This window comes from Natrix helvetica, assembly GCF_964273705.1.
Source record: "Natrix helvetica genome assembly, chromosome: 5".
In the NCBI taxonomy this organism is placed as follows: domain Eukaryota; kingdom Metazoa; phylum Chordata; class Lepidosauria; order Squamata; family Natricidae; genus Natrix; species Natrix helvetica.
The window spans coordinates 76,174,226-76,192,117 of NC_138551.1; the positions used below are offsets into that span (position 1 = coordinate 76,174,226).

The 17,892-nt window shown below is 44.4% G+C and overlaps 1 protein-coding gene across 1 annotated transcript; it reads left to right on the forward strand.

The window, feature by feature from the left end:
* Nucleotides 1-1,253: 1,253 nt before the first annotated feature.
* HHEX (hematopoietically expressed homeobox) lies at nt 1,254-15,566 on the forward strand. The gene is made up of 4 exons (XM_081953958.1): nt 1,254-1,745; nt 9,352-9,530; nt 10,741-10,791; nt 11,970-15,566. Exons 1-4 carry the CDS (start codon nt 1,388-1,390, stop codon nt 12,198-12,200), a joined length of 819 nt encoding a protein of 272 aa, XP_081810084.1. The 5' UTR covers nt 1,254-1,387; the 3' UTR covers nt 12,201-15,566.
* Nucleotides 15,567-17,892: the final 2,326 nt, after the last annotated feature.

Sequence of the window (17,892 nt, forward strand, 5' to 3'; positions counted from 1 at the left end):
TTCTCCAGAACCTGTCAGAACCTGCTGAATTTTCATCCCTGGTTTAAATATAGGCTTACCAGAAAGTCACTCTATTGTCCTTCAATTTGATCAAATTAATCTTCCCAACTTGGGTGCCATTTAGAATTGTTTAGGAACAGCTGCCACAACCCTGCTTTGTAAAGTGGGAACCATCGACAGTTCAACAGGTCTAAATAAAGATGTTTGCCCTAGAAAAGCGCATTCGAGAGAAACGGGAGACTCGTTTGTAACGCTAAACGCATCCTACACGTGTCCAGAGCATCCTTAAGTCTTGCAGGGACCCGCACAGCTCCCTAGTTTGGAGATGGTTTTAAAACAGGGGTTAAGTGAATCCGCGGAGAGAATTGCAGAACCCAACCACGTTCCTTTGCATTGAACCAACGGGGCTTGGCTCCTCTCCCTATAATATATTTGGGGAGTGGGGAGAGAAATAGGAAGAAGATTTCTTTTATTTTTGCAAGCAATCAAAACCAGTCCAGGAGTCTTTCAGGAGAAGAAGAATCGGGCAATGCAGTGCTCTTACTTTTTTCTTCATCTCAGGACCACTTCCCACTTTTTAAAACTATAGAGCAGGGGTCATTAACCTTTCGGACCTCAGGGACCACTAAATTCATAATTTTAAATCCCGTGGACCACTAATATGATTTTTTTAAAAAAAAGATAAATAGTATTTAGTGCAATATAAAAAATGCAAATAATTTTTCTGCGGATCACCAAAATTTTCTCACGGACCACCAGTTGGGGATCTCTGCTATAGAAGACCCCCAAAGAAGTTTTTTTTTTGTCTGCATGGATTGTTTATCGCTATCGCTACCGTAATTAAAAATCGAAACTGATTCATTGGTTGCAGCTACCGCTTCTCAAGAGTCTAATACTGAGATTTCAATACTGTATGATTTTTCAACATAGGCTTGCACATGATTTTGATTTCGCCCCCCCCCCCGAGAGTCCACCCCCCCACCCCAGAATCCTAGGAATACACTTGAAGGAACACAGCCGTGCCCCCCCTCCCCATTCCACCCCACCCGACGTTCCCTGCGGTGTTGCCGGGCAGCGGTTCAGCCCGGGGCTGTGGATTGACGCCGCGGGACAGCAGAAAGTCGAGGGGTGGGCGTGGCCTGTGGGCGTGGCCGGCTCCATCGCCGGCCATCTCATTGGTTGGCTTCCAGGCCCGGGGCAGGAAGCGGTGCTGCCCAGCGGAGCTCCCAGATTGAACCTGGCCGTGCGGGAGGAGGCAGGGCAGGGCAGGGCCCCTCGTTTCGCCCTGCGTCGGGGGGAAAAAGCAGCGGCGGGTCCCGGCAGAGGAAGACGGGCCGGGGCCCCAAGCCCCAACGCGGAAAGGCTCCTGCCTGTGCCCAGCCCAGCTATGCAATACCACCAGCCGTCGGGGTCGGCCTCTCTGCCCCCTCTCTACGCGCCCACCCCGATGCTGCAGCCGGTGCACCCCACGCCCTTCTACATCGAAGACATCCTGGGCAGGGGGCCGCCGGGGCCGCCCCCGCCCACTTTGCCCTCGCCCAATTCCTCCTTCACCAGCCTGGTGGCTTCCTACCGGACTCCCATCTACGAGCCGACGCCGATCCACCCGGCCTTCTCACACCCCTTGGCTGCTGCAGCCACCTACGGAAGCGGACCCTACGGTCCTGCGGCCGGGCCGCCGCTCTACCCGTTTCCCCGCGCCGTCGGCGATTACTCGCACGCGCTCCTCCGCCACGATCCCCTGGGTAAGTCTCGCGGCACGGGGAATAGGAGGTGAGGGTGGGGTGGGGGAAAATCGCAGCCGCCTGGCTCCGGCTGGCCTGCTCCGGGATTAGGGGAAAGCAGAGCGCTGCCCCCTACTCCACAGTTTGGGCAGCATCCCTCTGCTCGCCTGATTCCCGAGACGTCATTTAATTTAAGCAACAGAGTTGGAAGGCACCTTGGAGGTCATCTAGTCCAACCTCCTGCTCACGCAAGAGACCTGTACTAGGGTCTTTGGCGCTCTGGAATCAAAGCCGATTTATGGGGCGATTCGCAGAGGGTCTTCAAACCCTTTCTCTAAAAAAAAGGGTGGCCATAAAAGAATCCCTCGGGAAGAGTTTTGCTGTGTTTTGAGTAGGAGTAACGAGCAACGCCCAGGCCATCGGCTCCAGCGGTTTATCCCTTTTCATAAGCACCGTCTATCATTCCGGACCAATTGATCGGGGGTCGAATAATAGGGCATTATCCCAACTCGCGATTTACGAGGTCGTCTGAAGTGGGGCCAACAGTGGTGGACGGGGATGGGTGGGTGTCAGTGGACGGGAATAGTCCTCTAACAAGAGTCCGGTCTTATTTGCTGCCTACTGGGAAATTGTGTGGCAGGCTCTGCGGAAATCGCCTTGACATTTCCTTGCCTGTGGCTTCAACCGAGGGATACCACTGCGATCTCTGAGCTGGAGAACTGCAGAACGACAAGTAGAGACTTTTCAGGAGATCTGAAGACGGGTTATCTCGGATTGGTTCTTCTTCTTCTTCTTCTTCTTCTTCTTCTTCTTCTTCTTCTTCTTCTTCTTCTTCTTCTTCTTCTTCTTCGTCTTCGTCTTCGTCTTCGTCTTCGTCTTCGTCGTCGTCGTCGTCGTCGTCGTCGTCGTCGTCGTCGTCTTCGTCTTCGTCTTCGTCTTCGTCTTCCGACGGCTTTCCTTAGAAGTCGGCTTAGTTGAATGAGTTGCCGCCGCGCATTTTCCCTATCTGGATTTCCTCGGAAGCCGGCGTCATTTGTGACGATCAATTAAGCTGCGCGCGGAGGTGGAAGGGGGCGAGGGTTGGGGGTGGTGGCGGCGGCCGTGGGTTGTGGGTACGGTGAGGAAGATCTGGTTGAGCTTCTTACACATTTTGATCTTCCGGGACCCGGGTCCGTATAAATTCATTTCTCCCCGGTATCCCCACCCCCAAATTAGGATGCAATAATGGGGAACCCCTGGACACATCGAAAATGTTCTCAGGAGTGCATTTGATCACTGTTCGTGTTTTGAACAACAGCAGCTAGAAATAGCTATCAATCAGATCGTTTAATTACTAAATTTATCTTGCACAGTTCTACATTCCTAGGAGGGATGTGGGGGGGGGGAGACCATATATATTGCCCCCCCCCAATCCTTTATATCTCAACCTCTTTCCTTGATAAATAAATCGCCTGACTTTGAGTGTGTGTGTGTGTGTGTGTGTGTGTGTGTGTGCTCGTGTCTGTGTGTGTTTCCCACCGTCTTTGCGCCGTTTCCTACGGTCATTAAATTATAGGATATTCCTACTTTAGTCTACTTTGGTACAGGATTCCAACTTAGGTTAGCTTAGAAGTCAGTGGGTCGGGCAAGATCAGAAACTTGGCTTAATTGAGAAAGAGGCGTGCTTCTATTATTCGCGAATAAGCGTGCGTATTGGTAGTGGACTACAATGCCCATGCCTCTTAGGATTTATCCCAGAACTATTGCAAAACCCCAACCCGGATCTCCGGAGTTCTCTTTCGGTCCATTCCACCGGCCCGGTTCGACCTCGCGTCTTTGCGAATCGCCGGCTTGGCGTAGGAGTCGGTTCGTGCCGTCTGAGCGAGGTTGGCTGACCCCTTTCCGTTCATACAGGATATCTTGAGCTCTTGATAGGAGCAAAATCTGGTTTCAGAAGCTGTAAAGTATTTTCCTGGACGCCCGGAGCTGGCTCGTCTCCGGGAGCCGTGCACGCTGCTGATTATTTTATCGACATCCTCAATACAGACACATTCAGGAAACACTCGGCTTCTGATAGCCCGGATCCGTTTTTCTGATATTGTTCATTTCCTCTGTGTGGGATGGAGCTTTATGACAGCTAAAATAACTCGCTGCTTCCTTTCAAGAAAAGAAAAGAAAAAAGAAAAAAAGAGAGAGAGAAAGGCTGTTTGCACCGAAATTGCGGAATGCCTGACGCAAACAACAATGCTGCATTTTCAAAAGTACGGAGACAGACAGAAACCCCAAACCGAAGGGGGGGTGGAAGGCGAGCGGGGGGGAGTCAAACTCTTTGAAACGTGTCCGCTCGGCCTCCTGCCTTCTGGCGCGACCGCGGGATCCCGGACCTGCGTAGCGGGTTCCACCCACTCCAGGGAGACTTCCAAGAGGTGCCGGACTGTCGTCTGTCTTCTGCGGTCGCCTCCTTGTCATTTTCCTCCCAGGAACATCTCAAGAGCTTCAGGCCTTCAAGAAATGGGGAGCGCCCCAAAGGCTACCATGATTCTTTTTTGAGGGTGGGGGCACTACAAATGTTCTTGGCTTCCTGCCTGCTTTTGGTGCTGGGTTCGAGTCGTAAACGGAAACGGCAACCCACTTGTCCAGACTCCTCTCAGACCCAGGAGGAATAAGTGCCACTGAAGTGAAAGTGCGTAATTGGGAACTGGGAAGTGGCACCCGATTCCACTCGCCCGACGGGACTTGTTTCTGAGTAGACTTCAATACAAATGTGGAGGGAAGAAGAATGGCTGTTCACGAGACATAGATTAGGCAGCTACATTTAGCCCAGCATCTTGGGCAACCCGGATGGGCGATCGATTAATTCAGGGCATCCTGGAAACCGCAACATTGTGTTGAGTGAATGGAGGTCAAGTTAATCAGAAGCGGGATTTCCAGAGAATCTAACCCCCGAAGGCGTCTGCCTCTGGATTTGGGGGTTTTCTGGAGTTGTTTCCTGATTGTTCTCCCTTGCGGGTTTAGTTTGAGAATAGTGATATCCGTTTCCCTGAAAAGGCAGAAGTTCTTTTCAGAATAAACTCCACTTAGGCAACATAGGGGGATGGCCAATTCATATAAAGAAAACGTGTGAATTCTCCCTATGGTAGAAGTGTGGGATTGTGGCTCATCATCATCAAGGTATATGGAGACACGGGTCAGCATCTTCTCTTTTCCAGCCTTCCCCAGATTGAAACAGAAGATGAATAGTAAGGATTTGCTCCCAGGTACCGCTCCCTTTTCCCACGCACCGGTATTTTAGTTATTTCGAAAGATAAATAAAACAAAGCACGTCCATACATTTTAATGGGATTTTGTCTTTAAGTGTGTTTGAGTCCAAGATTAAAATTTGTCAGTTTGCTTCCTTCTGTCTGTTTTGTGTAGTTGAGGAGGATTGATTAACTTGGTTTGTTCTGAACAGAGATAATCTAACCAAGTTTCGTGGCATATCCATATGGCTTTTCTGGAGAAGCCTTCTATGAATTATAATTGACTACACGATTCTTTTTCCTGAATCAATTTACACCCACAAACACAAATAATATATCAAGTATTTGCAAATCTACAAGGTGTGTCTGAATGTGTGTATTCTGCCTTTTCATTAGTAATTCCACTCATTGATTAATGATTATACAAATTATCTATAAAAGGACTGAATATTTTTTGAATACTGAGTATTCTGTAATAAATATTATTGTTGTGTTTGGTTTTTAGTGCTTTGCTGATTTACCACCTGGATTACATTATTTGGAAGTAAATCTCCTTCCTTCCCGTAAACGGGAAAACAAGAGCCCAGCTAATCCAATTCGGGTTTATTTGCAACTTTAAGATTTTCTATAATTGTGGCGTTTTAACCTGGCATTCAACTCGAGCCCGAGGAAAATCGCCCAAATTCAAAAATAGATGTAACTGCTGAATAAATTGTGTAACTTTTTGCAGTGACATTTACAGAAATTTTAAGAGAATCGCTGAAATCTCTTCCACAACGTTTTAACACAAAAACCAATTGCTAGAGAAAAAGGCAACGGGGAGCGATCCTATATACCTGCTTCTTGAGGCAACCAGCAAAGCTAGAAGGGAGGATATAGGATTGCAATCTAAAAGAGACGGAAAGCAGGAACCAGTTGGATATTCCTAGCTAAGTAGCTGTTTCTGTAAGGAAATTAGGCAGTGAAACAGCACCAATGACGTTGCCACATACTTTATGTTCACTAAGTAAGAGCGATACAGTCCACAGGCCCCTAAACCGGATGATTTATAAGATCCTAGTCCTCATGTGCATTGGGGTGAAGCTCTGTGCCAATTCCAAAAAGAAAGAAAAAAAGCCGTTTTCTTCTTGCCTCTTCGATCCCGTTTGTCGGTATAATTTAAAAAAGGACAACGAATCTTTTATTTTTTACTTACATATATTGTAGTGTGCGTGGGAGAAATAATTTCAAATTAAAATTCGTTTATTTGGCTAGCGGGACCAAATAAAATTAAGAAGGCGGTTGGGGATCCCCCCCCCTTTTTTAAAAAAATATGCGGTGTACATCTAAAGTTGATCCTCGGTTTTCGACGGTTCCACTTCACTCGGGGCATAATTACTCTCAGAACATGTCAATCTGAATTGGTGACCAGAGGTTTCGATGGCTTGAATCGAGAGCCCGGAACGGTCAGCTGGGAAGTAAAACCCCTTTGGAGCCGTTCGTTTAAAAAGGACCCTCCAGACAAGAGTCGCTAAAGTTTTCGACCACTACACAGAATCTGTCCTTGGTGGCTGAGAACATGAAAGAAAATGGGATCCCCCTCCCCCCCTTGCAAACCCACCTGCTGGTTGATAGAACGAGACCTTATGCATGGGGGGTAGACTGGTAGAAAGCTGTTAGCCGCGCCCGCATAACGAAAACTCCATGTTTAAGAGTAGTGTACCTCCTCCGAGGACAAAGGATGAGAATAACCCGACAGAGCTCGGCAGAGGGCGATCAGCAGGCGGGCCTGACCCAAGAGGATCAGGCGCGAGATCCGGATCTGGTCTCGTCTCTGCGGGGGCGCAATCTTTGCCTTCCAAATTGGTGCCCGGGGTTTGAGGCCGTATTCAAACTACGGGGAGGAAGGCTCGGCTCTTTCTTCTCCTTTTGATGCACCAACAGGAAACACATTGACGGAAATGCTGCCCTCGCCTTCTGCGGCCTGCTTCCAGGGTCCTCTGCCCGCCGGCGCCCGTCAGAAGGCCGTCAGAAGGCTGGAACCGCCGACTCCGTCCTGCCGCCCTCCCAACTCCCGGCAGATGGGACCTTTCCCGCGAAAAACCAGCTGTCCGTTAAAGTCTAGCAGTCCGTCGGAACCGACAAACCTGCATCTTAAACGGGTGGACTTCGGAGTTTAGCAACCCTGGCTGAGTTGAGACCCATTGCCAGCTTTGTGTGCTTTGTGTGTTTGTGTGAGCCCTGGGAGGCCACTGATTTGCATTACAACTCCCACGACCCTTTCAAAGCTGCCTGATGGAAGCTGAAGCACGTGGAGGGAAGTAGGTTGCCTCCCCCAATCTATAAGTCTACTCGGGACCCGCCTCCCCCAACCATACGTTAAGCACCCTATGGCCTATCCTGTATCCTGTACGATTTAGCATCTGTGCAACTTTCAAATCATACAGTTGGATTGAGTAAATTATGAGTAAAGGGGGATTATGCAAACACACTCTCCTAATACATAGGGACGTGGAGGCTCATTGGCTAAGAGGCTGAGCTTGTCCATCAGAAAGGTCGCCAGTTCGGATCCCTAGTGCCTCAGGATGACTAGCACATATGTGCGGAGGGAACCTTTACCTTTATTTACCCTCCTAATACAGGTAATCCTCGATTTACAATAATTCATTTAGTGACTGCTCAGTTACAACCGCACTGAAAAAAGTGACTTATTACCATTTTTCACACTTATGACCGTTGCACCACCCCCATGGTTACATGATGAAAATTCAGATGCTTGGCAACTGGTTCACATTTATGAAGACTGCAGTGTCCCAGGGTCATGTGATTAGCTTTTGCGACCTTCTGACAAGCAAAGTCAATGGGAAATCCAGATTCACTTAACAACCATGTTACTTACTTAACAAATGCAATGATTCACTTAACAACTGTGGCATGAAAAGTCGTGCAATGGGGCAAACTCACTTAACAAATGCAATATAAATTTTGGGGTCAATTGTGTTGGTAACTCAAGGACTACCTTTAGATATTGCCAGAGTGGAGCTAGATATTCATGAAAACACCTGTACCAGAACCGAAAACACCTGCACCAGAACCGTGGTTGGGCCCAAAGGGACTTTTAGAAAGGGGGCTTCCAATTGTGAAGTTTGTTTCTACCAAAACATTGTTGGAATCCGACTGGGAAACAGTCTAGGGCGGCAGCAAAATAAGCAACTTCCCTTCGCACAGTTCTGTCTGTAATCTTCAGGTCTCTCATGTTAATGAGGCGTGTGGGTGTTTAAGGTACCGCTCGTGTACCAATTAAATATACCCGTCTAAAAGAAGCTACAAATAGGAAATATTTGCTATCCGTCTGTGGAGCTCCAACCAGGCCTTCCTCAGCGCGCACATGTTTCTTATGACACACCTGTGGTTAAGTGAAGATTTTTAATAGAATTAGAATTCTTTATTGGCTAAGTGTGATTGGACACACAAGGAATTTGTCTTTGGTGCATATGCTCTCAGTGTACATAAGAAAAATAAAATGGAATACGTTCATCAAGAATAATAAGATACAACACTTAGTAATAGTCAGAGTTTACTAATAAGCAATCAAATTATACTAGGAAACAAATAAAACAATATAAATGGTAAAGATAACATGGTTATAGTCATAAGTGGGAAGAGATAGATACTAGGAAGTAAGAGAAGAACAGTAATAGTCTTAGTAGATAATTTGACAGTGTAGTGGGAATTAGTTGTTTAGCAGAGTGATGGAATTGGGCGGGGAGACTGTCCTTGTGTCTAGCTGTTCTAATGTGCATTTAATGCCATTTAAAACGCCTTTGGAAAGAAACCCCTCAAGCGAAGAAGAGCGATCCAGAGGGATGTCTCTGCACCCCATGCCCTTCTAACGGAGAGATTTAAGAATGAAACGCTGAGCTCTTAGAGGCTTCCTCGACGGCCACCCCGGGACGGTCCCAAATAGCGCGGGCGGAGAGCCTTCCACCCTAAAACGCCCCGCTTTGCAGGGGTAGCATGCGCTTCTGGGCGGGACGGGGAACTGGCGCTGCCTCGTTGTTTGTCGGGACTAAAGATCAGTAGAATTATCAGCAAGGGTTTCTTTCTTTCTTTCTTTCTTTCTTTCTTTCTTTCTTTCTTTCTTTCTTTCTTTCTTTCTTTCTCTCTCCTTCCTTCCTTCCTTCCTTCCTTCCTTCCTTCCTTCCTTCCTTCCTTCCTTCCTTCCTTCCTTCCTTCCTTCCTTCCTTCCTTCCTTCCTTCCTTCCTTCCTTCCTTCCTTCCTTCTTAGTTTAACCAAGGGAAGGGTAAGTACCCCGAGTTGGAGAAAGCGGAGTAGGCCACCTAGGAAAGCTGAGAGTCCGTAGCGGAGAAAGGGAGCTCGTCCCGCCCTTCCCCGGCGGTTCCTAACCCCACCCCGTTGTCTCTTGCAGGGAAGCCGCTGCTGTGGAGCCCCTTCATGCAGAGGCCGCTGCACAAGCGGAAAGGAGGCCAAGTGCGCTTTTCCAACGACCAAACCATCGAGCTGGAGAAGAAGTTCGAGACGCAGAAATACCTCTCCCCGCCCGAAAGGAAGCGCCTGGCCAAAGTGCTGCAGCTCAGCGAGAGGCAGGTGAGGAGGCCGCCAAAAACGTTTCCCGCCAAAACTGAATGGCGGGGTGGGTGGGGGAGAATGGTGGGACGGAACAGGCTTCGCCGGCGGAGTCAGCCAAGTCAGTTAGAAGGCTCCTCTTCCCGCGAAGAGCCGCCTTTGGTTCGCTTAGCCTTAAGAATGGAGGCTGCTGGAAGTCGTGACCTGTTTCAGTCGTTCGTCGTGAAATCCCCCAAGGCTTGAACCCTGGCAGTGGTGGGGTTCAAAGAATTTAACAACCGGTTCTGTGCCCTAATGATTTCTTCCAACAACCAGTTCACCAAACTGCTCAGAAAGTTAACCACCGGTTCTCCCAAAGTGGTGCGAACTGGCTCCAAAGGACTCCAAAGTGGAATGCATCCCTTACAGCAGGGGTGTCCAAACTTGGGAACTTTAAGACTTGTGGACTTCAACTCCCAGAATTCTGGGAGTTGAAGTCCACAAGTCTTAAAGTTCCCAAGTTTGGACACCCCTGCCTTACAGAGCTGCACAAGGTAGTCCTCGACTTAACGGCCGTGATGCAGCCCAGAATTTGTGCTGCTAAGTGAGAAATTGTGCTGTGAGACTTTTGCTGCCCCATTTTACAACCTTTCTGGCCTCGTTTGTTAAGCGAATCGCTGCTGGTGTTCAATTAGTTACAAGGTTGTTAAGTGAATCCAGCTTCCCCCTTGACTTTTGCGGGTCAGATGGTAAAAGTGACTGACTGACCATGACTCGGTTGTCAAGCATCATGTGACTGGGGTGGGGATGTTGCAGTGGTCATAAGTGTGAAAAACAGTCATAAGTCACTTTTTTCAGTGCCGTTGTAACTTTGAATGGTCACTAAATGAACTGTTGTAAGTCGAGGACTACCTGTACAATCTCCTGAGGTGTGGAAAAAAATAATGACAATGTCTGATTATATTTTATTTAAAGGAGTGGGTTCTCAAACATTTTGGTCGCTGGGACCCAAAAAACATTCTTAAACTATTACAGATCTCAAAAAAGATTGATTTAGATTCCCTCCTTACTCTGATACTATTAAAAATATCTAGTTTTTGAGTAGGCATTTACAATATTGCAGTGTCTGATGAGTATCTCAGGCCTATCCATCCATAGCAGATAAGTGTATATTGGATTGTAGTTTTTAAGAGGGGTTTTTCCCTCATATTTTCCTCCCATTTACCGTAAGCTTTTTTCTCCCCCCAATTAGGTGAAAACATGGTTCCAAAATCGGCGGGCAAAATGGAGGCGATTAAAGCAGGTAAGTGTAACGTTTCCTGCTCCTCAATCTTACTAGCTGTCCCCAGATTCCTGTACTTGAAGCAGATCAGAATCATAGGGAGTGCATAATTATTTTAGTTTGCTTAAGAAGACAAGTGGCATTTGAAAAGCTCCTGAATCACAGCAGCATGGTTTTTTTTTTTTGCAAAAGTTGTGGCATGTTTAGATATTGTTGACAGTTTCCTGTGCTTAACGGTACATGTCCTCTGTTCACATGCAGTTATTGAATCCTAATAAAAATAAACTCCCATGAACACATTTTCTGGGTTCACACATTACCCTAGGCCATGATGTTTTGTTTTAACCACGCATTGATAAATGAATCATAGTTCACACATTATGATAACCTGAAAAATGTACTTTGCAACTAGAAGGGTTATGCATAGATAGCATGGTTAATCAAAACCAAACCAAGCACATCATACAACATCGGTATGATTTCATTTTGGGATTCATACTTTAATTAAGATGCAGTTTCCTAACCTTGAAAACTATATGTCCAGTTGATTTCCCATGGAGCAGAACCAACCTAAAATGTAATTTGCCTAATTTTGATGAATTACCTTTCACCCCTTTACCTTTAACAATTCATCTCGGTCATTATTTCCAAATCCCACTTTAATTTATAGTGCTATATTTTTCTTAGTGTTTTCTCTTACAGATATTAACAGGTCTAATTCTGCTTAGATTTCTGAGATGAGCCAAAGTCAGGAAGATGTTGTTGACATTGATCAGCTGAGCTTTTACCCTAATCTCTAGCTACTATTTTTTATTAAAGAGTGAGTGGCTCACTTAATTTTTTATTTTATTAATTTATATGCCACCCATCTTACTATCAAATGATTCTGGCAGATTAAAATCTCATAATTTATGGGGTAACAAATTGGAATGTTAACAACATAGAGCATTAAAACATTAACATTCACAACAAACTGAATAAAAAGGATTCATATATAAATGGGGTAGAGGTAAAATATTCTCCTAATCTACAAAACTGTCTCCAGAATGGGACTGTCCTAAACCAGTTGGCAGAACTAGGTTTTCAGAAAATTAGATTTCTGTAGTGTCCAAAGGAAGCTTGAAATGGCCAATATTTTCCAAACCAGTGGTTTTCTCACCAAAGAGTCTTGATTCCATGATTTCTGTGTTTATTCTCAGGAGACCCCTCAACCCAACAAAAAAGAGTCAGAAAGTGGAGAAAGTCTTCAGACTTCCAAACAAGAAAATTGCTTGAGTCCTGAGATGGATAAGGGAGTTTCTCCACATAGGCCACAATATACCCCTTCACCTGTCTCCCAGGAAGAGTTGGATTCGGACATCTCAGATGATTCAGATCAAGAGGTGGACATTGAGGGAGACAAAGGCTATTTCCACGGTCCCCATCTGTAGCACTTGAAGATGGACTTTCCCTCTATTTGCACTTTAAGAGGAACTAGCTTGACAAAAACAATCAGTGCTATAAAAAGTGGGTTTTCTCTTCTCTTTCAGTTGGATGGAGAAAGAGGGAAGGAATAATGAAACTCTGTAAATAATTGTCATTGTGTTTGTCGAGACAATCCATTTGATAAAGGAGCAGATCCTTTCATGACTGGAAGGGAATCCTATATTTGCATTCCTCTATTTGTACTGGGATTGATTTTGTATCCTAGCCCAGAATGCTGCATTCTCCTCCATGAATTTAAACATGAAGATCCTTAGACTACAGGGGGGAAAAAGAACAATCACAACAGGGAACAACACGAAAAAGGAATTTTCTGATGTCTCAAGGAAAATTTTAGATTTTGGGATGAATTCTTTTGCAGGGATCTCAGAAATGTAATAGTATGCAGAATGAAATCAGAATTTTTCATGGGTCATGAGAGTACCCTTCATGAAAGTACATATTCCATTAAAATAACCTGCCCTGTGGTATGGAAAATAATGTACGAGACATTTATTAGGTGTGTAGCAAGGTCTTAAATAATATAAATAATGGTAGGAGAATGAAAAGGAACTTTATTGTTGATTTGAGATATGAATGGTCTAAGGAATTTGATATTGGCCTATAATAGCCATGCTCACTAGTCCATGGTCGGAAGGGAGAAACTCTATGGTTGTATGTTCACTTACCATGTTTAGTCATAATATAGATTTTTGGTTTGTAGATCCTAGTTTGTGGTATGTTTTTTTTAAAATCCAACAACTGTAGCTTATTCAAGAACCCATGCCTAAAACCATGCCTTCGAATGAATTATGAATCTAGATTGTGTGAAATGATTCTACCTGTGTAAAGTATCCTAGAACAAGGAAGAATCCTAAGAAGGCCTTATTCACTAAGATGTTACGTAGTTTTGTTTTCTTTTAGCTTAGTGTGATCTATAAATCATACTATAATATGGTGTATGATGTAGATCATTAGAGCATATTCAAAATCCTGGCTGGGTTCCCATTCTTTGTGGCTTAGAATCTTACATTGACACAGCCAGTGTGGTTTATATAGCAGAGTTTACTTCTATGATTTTAGTAAACAATGGCTAAAGAATACCAGAGACCAACAGATCAGAACGAAGAAGCTTCTTGAATGAGAAGCGAAACATTTAAAAGGAAAAACAATGTCCAGTTGCCTTTTGAAAAAGCACCTTTGGGACAACCGTGACCTGGATGATTGAGAATCTCCATAGATATTTACCAGATACCAATATACACTAACTTTGCTTTTTTCAAACTGTTATCCTCCACATGTGTTGGGCTACAGCTATATCTGTTCCCAAACCACTTCTGTAGCCCAATGCATCTGATTGGGCACCATATTAATGAGGGCTGCAGACGACAGCACAATGGAAATATTACTCTGCACCTCCAGCAAATCTTTGTCTTTACAGCTAAAACACTATTACATGTCTACTTAAACACAAGCCCCATTAATCCAGTGGGACTTATGCCCCAGATGTATATAAAATTGAAGGCTATTTTAAAAAAAATATTCAGTATATATTTCATTTATTTTAATACATTTTTAAAATGTTATATGTATGAGTATATATGTTTATATGTATGCTCTTAAAGACGACGACTAAAACAAAACTAATGGATTTGGTTACTTGCCCTTTATGTTCTGCTAACTACTTTTATATACAAATTCTGTTGTGTTTAAGTAAAGTTTACTTACACCTTATATTCTGAGAGTCCAGAGAAGCCATGTATTTATCAGGTTAAGAAATGCCTACATAAAAACTTTAATGAGATTGCTTTTCTAAAAGTGATAGTCTATTGCCTTTCTTTTGCTTGCATCTATTTGCTCTGCAATTTAAAGAGCCTGGCTCAAAAAAGAAGGCATCCTCAATTTAAGCTTTATCTTGCTCACTGCACCCATGAAGATTCTTAGGTAATGTTAATGAAATAGTTTGCCACTCCCTTTGTCTGGAACAATTTTTCAACTTCTGTCCAGTAGTGATGGATTTCCAAGCAGGCCATAAGTGAAAATTGAAGATTATGAAACTATCTGATGGATATAAGATGCTGAAAAGAAATTTTCAACAAATGCATTTAGATTTGTCTAATTGTCTAGCAAATGCACATGGTTTGTCTAATACCATGTGATACTGTTAAGCCATAAAACATGTTCTACGGTATACAGTGGTAATTATGCCAATGAATTCTGACATCTTGATCTGAGGGGACTGCAAAATGAATGCAAATGGCCTGAAACCAATTTGCTCACTTGGTGAGTTGTTCATACCACGGTTTTTAAAGTATGTTTCTATGGCCAAGAAAAACAACCTAAAACTGGCCACCACGTGGTTCACTCCAAGTGGAGGCCTAACACTCTTTTTTTAGCTTGCCAATATCTCGAGGTTGCTGAAATATGATGGCAGAATAGGAGTTTTCAGTGGTACAGTTTTTCCTTCTCCAAAATATAGGATGTGAATAGAATAGGAGGCAAACTTGTATTCATTTTCCCTATTAAAAAGTTCCAATGTATTAAACATTCTGAAATTGTGCTCTAAAATTAGATTATTTTGCTGCAAAATTTGGGTGACATAGTTTTGAGGAAGTGAGGGTAGCAGAAGCTAGAAACAAGATTTCTAGAGCCATTTTGGTCTCATGGTTAAGGTACAGTACCAGGTTACAAAGCATGAGACTTTGAGTTCAAGTCCAGCCTTAGCCATGAAAGCCAGCATTGATATGTTTGCTGCCTTGAGTTGTTTGTAAAAACAATAAAGGCAGGATATAAATAAATGAATGAAAAAATAGAAATAAGAGTACTTTGGCTTCCAGAGGCGGCCGTTCCTATCCTTATTACCCCCACCTGCCCACCTCCCCCGGCCAATTGAATAAGAATACGTCATTCTTTTGTTTCAAGAGATTTTAAGAGCAAAAATAGTTTGATTTTCAAATTTCTCTGTTCAATATTCTCACCTTTAAATAACCCTCCTAACAATCAAAGAGGGCTGAAAAAATTAATATTGTTACTGGTCAACGTTCTACAGTCTTCCAAAAAGTTGAGCGGCTGAGTTTGTCTCACTGCCCGCTGCTGATTCATGGCTTAAACCAGGAGTACACATCTTCCCTATCCCAAATATTACAGCTGCCTAACACTGGCCAAAAAATCAGTCTTGTTTTACTGATAAATGAGAATATTTTTAGCTCAGGGTTGAACTGTGGAATCCTTGGTGCTCTCTGAGCGTGGTGCTTTTTCTTTCCTAGTTTCATTATCAAATTAACTTAACGTCATCAGTGCTAGAAAGGAGTGGGGGGAGGTGTTGCCTGTTACACACACACCAGTGGTGGGTTCCTACCGGATCGCACCGGATCGCGTGATCCGGTTGGAGAATGAACCCGGAAGTGATTTCCTGCCCCGCCCCCTTGGCGTTTTTTGCATCGGGGCTGACTCCCCGCCACCACCCTGCCCGATGATTCCGGGGGCCATCCAGGAAGACGAGGAACGCAAGGGGGGGACGAGGAACGCAAGGGGGGGCCCTGCCCCCCCCACTGATGGCCGAATCTCGACGCGTTCCTCCTCTCAAAGATCTTTTGGGAAGGGATAGAACTGCGAGGGGAAAAGCCTCCCATTGAAAACAGCGCTGAGTGAGGTGGGGAATCTCTCAACGATCTTTTGGGAAGGGAGGCTTCTCAAAATGGGTTTCTCTTTGCACCGTTCAATCCGTCTCTCTCTCCCTCTGACGTCCCCCAATGGCTCAGCGTGAAAAACTGGTGGGAACAGTGCAGAGGAAAAGGAGGAGGAAGGAAAGGGGGGAGAGAAACGGGGGGGGAGGAGGAAGAGAGACAGAGAAAGAGTGACACCCAAAGGGGGGAAGTTGGGAGAAAGACCTCCCTCTAAATACTGATGCCCTCTGCTTTTGGGGGGGAAAGGAGAGGAGGGTCCTTGGTGAACCTCTACCCACTATTCCCCCTATCCCAGTTAAGCCAGCTAGGTTTGGGACCCAGCCTTTCTAACTTCATTTGGGATCTTCTAACATCCCACTCCCACTCGGTCACATGGCTGGCAAGCCACTCCCACCCGGTCACATGGCTGGCAAGCCACTCCCACAAAGCAGGCCACACCCACAGAGTAGGTTCCAAAAATTTTTGAAACCCACCACTGACACACACACACACAATCTACGTCTGTTGTGTCTTTGTACCTGTTGTACAGTAAGTAAAATAATAGAAGGGGCTCTATCATAATCTATTATGCAGAGCAAAAGGTATAGGCAAGAAACCAAGGCACACTGTCATATTCTCTCCTCCTCTCGGGTGACCCCTAGGTTTATCTGAGGCCATGTGTGTTTAGATTTTGAGTAACCACAATTATTGGTCTGCAAGAACTGGAATTGGAAATAAAGTTCAGATTCTAATTTCTGCAAACCAGGAATCTGTTGATTAATGAAAGATGAATTAAATCTTGTAACTGTGGGCACTTGCAGGTGGCAAGGGACTTTGTGTGCGTCACAGTCTTATCAGACAAATGATGCAGAAGACATACTTCGCATCATTTGCTCAAAGATGTGCAATCCATGACATCAAGACTTCTGATCATCTGTGCTTTCATCTTAAAAGGACCACTTGCAATAGGGAGTAATATTGCAATGCATTTAGTCTCTTAACTTGCTACAGAAATTTGTTATAGGACCCTAGCCAAAGTGTAGGATGATAGATACTGTGTTTTTATCCTTCCTGCTGCTATTTTTTGTTGTGTAATTGTTTCATTTTTATGTTTAACCACAGAAAATTATAATATTGGAGACTTTTGGATTTACTTGTGAAGTAAAACTGGGCCAGTGCCCACCCCAGGCAGTTAGTAATATTGTTTGAATTGAATTTGAATTGAATTTATTAGATTTGTTAGCCGCTCCCTCTCCACAAAGGGACTCGGGGCGACGTACAATAAATAAAAAAGCATATAATATACAATTAAACATTCCACGGAGGAGGTAAAAAATCACACAACAATCATTACAGTACATAGAAATAAGATTAAAAATTAAAATACCCCAATATAAAATTACAAGTTTAAAAGATTGCCAGGAGGATTAAAATGGAACTATGGTTGAGCCAGGCCGGCTAGTTGAAAAAGGTGGGTCTTGAGTTTTGAACGGAAGGAGCGGAGGTCGGTAGTAATCCTAATGTCGGGGGGGAGGTCATTCCAGAGGGCTGGGCCCATCACAGAGAAGGCCCTGCTCCTTTAAATAACCAGCCACATATTTCATAAATAAATGTAATAGACTACTTCCAAATACAGTATATTTAAAAGAAAGTATGTATTACTGTATATATGTGTAGCAGAAATACTAGCACAAGTTTGTGATCCTTCTAGTTTGACTCCTTATAAGTACTAAAGGTTAGAACAGTTTGAAAATGTAGAGATGGCAAACTTTGGGCTCGGTAAATCAACATTCCTCAAGTGTGTGCGTGCATGCATGTTCAGTCAAATCTTTGTTGTATTTTGGATGGATTAGTCGCTGCAATTTTCTCAGGGACTCATTTTAAAAAGTGGTTTGCCCTTGTTTCATTCCTAGGGCAGATAGAGAGTGGCTGGCTCAAAAGTATCCAGATCACTTCATGCAAGGCAGAACTAGAACACAGCTCTTCCAGTTTCTTC

Coding starts and splice junctions, on each gene's coding strand:
- HHEX (XM_081953958.1), top strand. CDS start 1,388: ATGCAATACCACCAGCCGTCGGGGTCGGCCTCTCTGCCCCCTCTCTAC. Junction 9,531..10,740: donor TGCAGCTCAGCGAGAGGCAG/GTGAGGAGGCCG, acceptor CCCCCCAATTAG/GTGAAAACATGGTTCCAAAA. Junction 10,792..11,969: donor AATGGAGGCGATTAAAGCAG/GTAAGTGTAACG, acceptor GTTTATTCTCAG/GAGACCCCTCAACCCAACAA.